This window comes from Pungitius pungitius, chromosome 4 (assembly GCF_949316345.1).
Source record: "Pungitius pungitius chromosome 4, fPunPun2.1, whole genome shotgun sequence".
NCBI classification, from domain to species: domain Eukaryota; kingdom Metazoa; phylum Chordata; class Actinopteri; order Perciformes; family Gasterosteidae; genus Pungitius; species Pungitius pungitius.
Window position 1 is genome coordinate 24,718,353 of NC_084903.1, and position 7,497 is coordinate 24,725,849.

Below are 7,497 nucleotides of genomic sequence, written 5' to 3' on the forward strand. Positions count from 1 at the left end.
CAGGTGTTTCTCTCTGAGCCTGAGCTTCTACAGTCCAGGAGAGCAGACTCATGGCCTCCACACTGGAACCCTTTGGTCCACATTGGAGCCTCCACTTCTCCATAGAGCGCCCCCTGGAGGACTGAAGGAGCCCCACAGCCAAGCTCCCTACAGACCACCTCTGCACCCTGCTGGTCAAAGTCCTCTTCACACACTGAGGACCACTGGTTAGACTGGTTAGACCTCACCTCCAGTCTGCCTGAGCACAGACCAGACCCACCCACCAGCCTGATGGAGTCTGGAGAGAAGACAGAAGATAAGAGAGACACATTAAAGACATCACACACTAAACAAAGAGGGTGTGTCCATGAAGATAGAGAGCTCTGATTGGTCCACAGGTCTCATCTATAAAACACAGCGTAGGTTCCACACTAGATGTTTGCATATGTTCAAAGGAGGAAGTTCACGTGTGTCAAATATATTCAGATTAATTGAGCTTTTTTTTAACCCCTTCCTCTGTCCATCAGGACCAAGACGTCCCCCCATAGAAACAGCTTCTTCACCTCATCAGTTTGTCTCATGAACCAAGTGTGAGTCCCTCACTGACCCAGACACTACATCCCACATTCACACAGTCGTCCACCATAGAACCTTTGGATCCTAAATCCACCACTAGAAGCAACATCTCTTCCAAGTTGGCTTTTCCTTTGGCCCGTGTTCAAAGGAGTGAGGAGTCCTCACTTTAAATCCAAGCACACTGGTGTTTTACAGGCTACACAACTCCACTCGGTGGGAGAAGCGCACACTGAACCCCTGAACCCAACTACACACATGCACTTCCTGGAGTCCGGTGTCTCGTAGCGCGCATACAGAGCCAACATAACCCTTTACCACCATCATCTACAGCCCCTATTTACATTCTGTTGTTGTTACCAAGCAGGGAGTTCAGGTTCAGTTTGTTCACCTGTTCACCACCTGGACATCACAGCTGGAATGCAGCTGGAAGCATTGAAGCGTTGAAAAGTACACAAACTGATGAACTAAACACATCAGAACTCAACACTGATGATGAATTGAGAGGCTGCAACTTGTTATGAGAAGTTCTGTAGTGGAAAGCCGGTTTATTGGAGCCACTTTACTGATAACTTGTGTTTAATAATCATGAGACGGCTCCCACACATCTGCACAAGTTGTGATTTGATTTCACAGGTTGCACTTTACACACACTCTCAGAAAGGATGTGTTAAAATCATACACACTTCTTGTGTTAGTACAAATTCAACACATGTTGTGTTGAATCGTCACTAATACATCATGTGTTAAGTAATTGTTCAATTGAGTTTCACGCTGCGCTCCCACTGCCTTGCGTCATTATTTAAAAAAAACACAACACACTCCAGTCCAACGGGTGGCGGTAATGCGGCTATAAGTCAACTCCCGCTAACTTCTAAAGAAGACCTACGTTCCTTTGGCGTTGAGTTGCTGAGGCAAGGAAAAACGAAGACAGGTAACGGTAAGTTAGTTATCAATACGATTAATGCTGTTGAAATGTAGAGAGCATTTTCGAAAATGGAAAACGGTAATGACTCGACAAGTTATTTTAACTAATGTAAGATATCATTAAATAACTTTAGAGACGTCAATATCTTGTTACTGCTATCTCCGTACTGGCGTTTCATTACTAGCGAACGTAAGCTAGTGTCCTGTGTTTTTGTTACCTGTGAAATATGGACTGAGCTGAAGTCATGTTATTATATGGGTCTACATCTTGTCTGATGCAGTCAACGTTAGCGTGATAGATGCTGTCGAGGGTCAAAGGCTGCTGGACCGCCCGCCCGCCACCCCTGATTGTTAAACAAAATTTGACATCGAGCTAACGTTAAGTGCTGCTAATGCTAACCCACTAATAGATTAGTATTGTAGCCGACATATATTCAGTTACTGAAACGGTTAAATTAACAAAAGCAATGTTTGTGGTAGACCGCAATATATATTCATGTATACACTGTTATGCGGGTTAGTGTTATGTTTTCAAAATAATTAAGTTAGCAGTCAAGTGCTAAAGGCGGGAAAATGAATATTGCATAGCTAACGTTAGTTGGGCCGTTGGGCCGAGGGTGGGGGAGGGTTTTTCTGACTTTTTCAACATGGGGAGCGGGATAGGTGTGCGCCTATTGATTGTAATGGTAGGAGAAACACTGGTATATCTCACATGTTAAAAATACTATTTCTGTCAGTTTCCAAATTGAAGCCAAGGGGCAATTTGTTCATATTTAATCCAAAAATTCACCATCAGCCATTTTTTTCTTTTACAGCATTCAAATGGAAGGGAGTGAGGCTCCCAAGACACTTGCAACAGTGTTCCTAGATGGGACCGAGATCTGCAAAAAGATGCTTCAGCTGACCTCTATTGCAGACATTCGTGATGCCTGCAAAAGCTCATTGACTTGCAATGCAGAATGTGATAGAATTCTAAAATTTAACATAGATTTTAATGAATACATTGACGCGGACATCAATGGCAATGTCGGAAATTTTGACAAATATCACATTTTGTTCAAGTCAATCAAGCCAAAACAACCTGGGAAACAGTTGGTATGTACGTATATTTAATAGTCTTGTGAAAACTGTCAATTACTAGCCAACTGTTAGCTATTTGTTGTTCTGTATCTTATGGACTATTTTGTCTACCAAGGAACTAACCCAGTAGATAAGCATTGTTTTCTCCACCATTACTGAGAAATAGTTGTAGCCTGTAAAAAGTTAAAATGAAAAAATACATAATGAGGCCTTGGATGCTGATGTCTCAGCAGACATTTAATATACAAATAGTTATTTTCACAGAGATCAAGTTGTAATATTGGAAGATTGTTGGAAGATGTAATGTATAAGTGCCGTACTATTATACAGCTGTGAGGGGAGAATCTGATTCATAATGGAACTCTATCATCTTAGTGATTGTATATTGTTTCTGATCAATTAATGACATTTTCTTTTGAAGGCTGAACCACCGGGTACAGATGCATCTGATTCATGTGGTCAATTGGAGGTATGGTTCTTGATAGTTGCATAGGTACTAGTATTGATAAATATTGGAATGATGTTAGTGCAAATGGTTTTCCATTAAATAATAATTTAACTGTTGAATAATTCATCTTGCTCATGGAAGTTGGATCTATTCTGCACCATAGGGTCAGGGGGTGCTCTTGTTTAAGTGGTGACATCTTTTCCTTTTTAAAGGCTGAGCACTTGAGTTCCTGTACAAGTCATCCAAGCAGTCAACTGGTATGTGCTGATACCATGGTAAAATATTTAGTGACCTATTGTTGTTCAATCCAGCATGGGGGGACGTTTGGTTTGTGTCAGATGTTTAGGACCATTGCATGTAAAATTGAATTCTTTCTTTGTTATTTGCCTTCACAGAATAGTCAAGGACAAATTGATGGTGCGCATGGATTTAATGCCGCCAGTCTGACAGCACTCATTGAGAGTAAGGCCCCAAGTGTACTTGCCGAATATGAACAATCCGGGACACTCTCTGTGACCTCCAGAAAACTTGTTGTGAGGATAAGTGTCAGTGATCTGGTGGAGCGAAGGGGATTGTGAGTTCATTTAACGTTTTTCCCTTTTTCCTGGAGATTATGAATGCAATGAAACAAAAATATGTGTTCTCTATAAAAGCCTTGTATAGTTTTCTATTTTTTCAGGCCTTAATTCCACTATTTTCTTTCAGTTATCCTTCAAGTGCTGACAAAGAGATTTTGGCTAAAAGCCTAATAACAGTCTTCCCATCACTAAAGATCAAGATACAAGAAGAGAATGAAGGATTTGTAAGTATAAACAAATGTCTTACAGCAAAATACTGTTTGCATTATATTTACTCAAACCTTTTGGCAACCTAGTTATAAGGCCACTGTTATAGAGATAAGTATTGCACACCTTGGTTTTAGAGAGTGACTCAAATGTTTTTGATGCAACAGAATTTGGGATTTGAAATTTCCCTTTTTATTTAACTTCATTCAGGAGCACTTTTATGACCCGGTGTCTCACTGTGGGTTCATCGAATTGAAGCTGAGAAACCTACGAAGAACCCTCCATGATGATCAGCGACGCTATCGCAAGCGCGGGAGGTCTAGTAATACCTCTGGAGTTAGTATAACACTGCAGGTGATTGCAGATGGGGAAGAAGAGTCAATCAAGGAGTGGATAACCTCTACTAAAAGGATGAGACCCTCTCCTGAGAACATTGCATCTATCAAAATGGGCATGGAGAAAGCCTTCACCAATTGAAGACTCTGGATCACGACCAAGTCGCCAACCGTGGCTGAGGTTTTTCAGCAGTACCCTTGCTTTGTGGACATGCCATACTTGGTAAGTAATCAGCATATTGGATCGTAGATGCACATCTAAACTTAGACTACTATATTTTTTTTAATACTACTATAAATACCCTTTCACTGCTTTTAATGATACATTAATCTGTGTTTCAAAATGGTTGTTTCTCTTTTTATATCATTGCTGTATTATCTGCTACTTTCCAGTTGGATGCAGAGTTTGGAAAAATGTTCCCCGGGAAGGAAGACCTATTCCTTCGGAAATGGGAAGGACATATTGTTCCAAAACTACTGAAAGTGGCTACACTTGAAAATGACCCACATGTCTTGCCAGCTAGTGAGGAAATTGATGGTAAGTTATGTTTCATGCATATTGGATACAGTCAACGTGTTTTATTTTTAATTTGGCAGTCACTAGGGACTATGCCATATTTTATCATAAGTGTCTATGGGATATCCGGGGGGCTTCTTCGTAACCATACATTACTATTTAAATTTAAAGAATTATAAAATCAGAAAATCAGTCTAGTTCAAGTGTAATTTAAATGTCTGATTCCTCTACAACAACAATGGCTCATCTTTTTCTATTGTGATAACTTTGTCTGAGATGGCATCAGTAATCATATATAGTATATCCCATTTTTTTTCTGCTTAGAGTTACTTTGCTTCAGAGCCCTTCAGATGCTCACACACTATTTGCCTCCTACCGCGTCCGGAAGGGCTAAAGGATGGGCCAAATGCAGTGTGAAATCGGCCCTTTCGTACATCTTGGACTTAAAACCGGTAAGAAAAGCAGCTTTGGTTCTATACGGTAATATTTTTATCCAATCCCAAGTATCAACACGTGCTAATCCATCTTTTACATGTACACTGTATGCTACAGTATTACAATTTTAGCATTGTGATTTTCACATATATGTTCTGAATTTTGTGTAAAACATGACTTGATTATATTTTGTTTTATATCGTGAATTTAGACAGACATTTGTGTACTATGATATAAGAAACTCAAAATGTCATATACTTGTGCTTTCCCAGACTGGAACAAGCATCCCAAGCCTTCTAGAGGGATCTCCTGAGGAAGCAGTGGGAGTCCACCAGCCCAAGCTTGTGTGTTTAGGGCACCCCAGAACACCAGCTCAGTATGTGATCATTGCAAAGAACGACAATGTCGCCATCCCCCTTCAAGACGAAGGTTTAACATGCGCCATTGACAAGTTGTTCAAACTTTTCTGGGTTTGCAACATGGCATATCCTGCCCAACTCGAATCAGTCTATAGTTTCTTTGAGTATGTTTATGACATGCCCATCTCATGTAGGAAGAGATCAAAAGTTGTTGAACTTATTGCAAAGCTCCAGGCAGTGTTGTAAGTTCTAACTTTGATTATCACTTGTATGCATATGTTGTGAAGCGGAATGATGATAATGCTATAATATATAGCAGACATCAGACCATTAGACTTGCTGTCATCTTTCAGTGGAAACCAACTCCATGAGAATCCTATACAAATTGATTGTTTAAATGTGCATTACCTAAGTGCAAGACATATACCAAAACCCACAACTTGTAACACAAAAATGCATGCAGCTGTTCAGTGATCCTGCAGATTTATGTGTGTAGCCTGATCTTCTCTGCTTTGGATTCAGAATTCAGATATTCAGAAGTAGCTCATTTGGGTTCAGTTTCTGTGACGTGATGCTTGGAATTTTTTGTTTAGTTAGATTTTACTTTATACGTTATTTATTTTTATGTATTAACTGCATTTTGTATATAAAATGTTTGTTTACAGTGGTCATTTGTGGTAAACAAATCTGAACATCCGTCAAATGTTTAAATATGAAATTAAGGAAATAAAATAATTGTGACCTAAATTTCTTGTAATCTTTGTGTTTTAAAGCATATTCACCAAGGAAAATTTTCATTTTAAGGATGCAGTATTAATGTTATTTTAGCACATCTTTTGTGTTATTTTAACACATTATGTTGAAATATAGAACACACAACATGTGTTAATTGAGCTTACACACTGCCTGTGTTAAAAGCTACACATGATGTGTTGTCCTTAACTAGACACACGGATGTGTTAAAAATTAACACATGATATGTTAGTTTTAACACATCTGTTTTGAGAGTGCACAACGTCTTTTAAAGATAATAATAAACAGGTGAATTACAGCCACAATTGCAGCCTGGTCCCTTATTGCTTAAAATACACTAAAGTTTGATCCAGTTCTCCAAAGCGTTGCCTCCAGGAGCAGAACTGGGCCCACATTCAAACCTCTATGAGCACAAAGTCAGCCTCACACTGTGATGTGCACAACACTAGACACACGTGTGGACATCACACACAGAAGTACTTGATGATGTCACTGACTGGCTCATCACCACACGTGTGTTACACACGGTCACACACAGCCGCCTCATGGTAGACCATCAGGTTTCAGCAGCATGAGATGCAGCAGGTGAGTTCACCTGTTCAACCAAGATGGAGGAGGAGAAGATCAAAGACAACCAGGATCAAATGTAACCAATGAAATGTGTCCATCTCTTGTGGACCATGTTGTGAACACGGATTCACGTGCAGCTTTTCCTGCTCCGTGTTTTCAGCTTTTCTTTAGATGTTCATTTTCTTTTCTTGTTTTTTGTACTAAGATCCAATGTTTGTGTGATGCATGAACACTGGACATGTTGTTGTTTCATTGTGCGTCTGCGTGTTGACTTGTTGACTCATTTGAGTGTGTGGATGAAAATAATCTCTATTTCCATCAGTGTGCAGCATTGGTCTGGTGTGGTGTGTGATGGAAGTGTGTGTAGTGTTGTACAAAGTGTGAGCACACGTTGTGCGTGTAATACTCTGATAAATATCAGTGGTATTTTATTATTATTGTCATAGGACTAAGTTAAAGATAAAAGTTCATACTAAATTGTTATTTGAAGATGTTGGAATGTATAAACAATTTCTGTTTAATATGAGAGACTTAAAAATATTATTTGATTTGTAAAGGTAATTCTGTTACGTGCATGATGTTCATGACCTTAGAGTGAACACTTCCGGGAAAGGACCCGGGAAAAAGAAGAAGAAGAAGAAGGAGAAAAATAGAACGATACAGGATCGGAGACCGGAGAACTGTGCGGGCGGTCGGCGTGGATCGTTGCGAGCGTGGACTGTGACTGACGTGTTCG

At 39.8% G+C, this 7,497-nt stretch overlaps 1 protein-coding gene across 2 annotated transcripts; it reads left to right on the forward strand.

The window, feature by feature from the left end:
* The first annotated feature begins 1,284 nt into the window (after positions 1-1,284).
* Positions 1,285-6,211, forward strand: LOC119217775 (uncharacterized). 2 transcript variants are annotated; one of them, XM_062561936.1, is made up of 10 exons: positions 1,285-1,486; positions 2,295-2,574; positions 2,981-3,028; positions 3,220-3,264; positions 3,403-3,581; positions 3,713-3,809; positions 4,003-4,350; positions 4,521-4,665; positions 4,969-5,096; positions 5,352-6,211. In XM_062561936.1, exons 2-7 carry the CDS (start codon positions 2,302-2,304, stop codon positions 4,267-4,269), a joined length of 909 nt encoding a protein of 302 aa, XP_062417920.1. In that variant the 5' UTR covers positions 1,285-1,486; positions 2,295-2,301; the 3' UTR covers positions 4,270-4,350; positions 4,521-4,665; positions 4,969-5,096; positions 5,352-6,211. The 2 variants fall into 2 exon arrangements, with proteins under 2 accessions (XP_062417920.1, XP_037327567.2); XM_037471670.2 differs by having other exon boundaries at positions 1,285-1,492; positions 5,352-6,210.
* Positions 6,212-7,497: the final 1,286 nt, after the last annotated feature.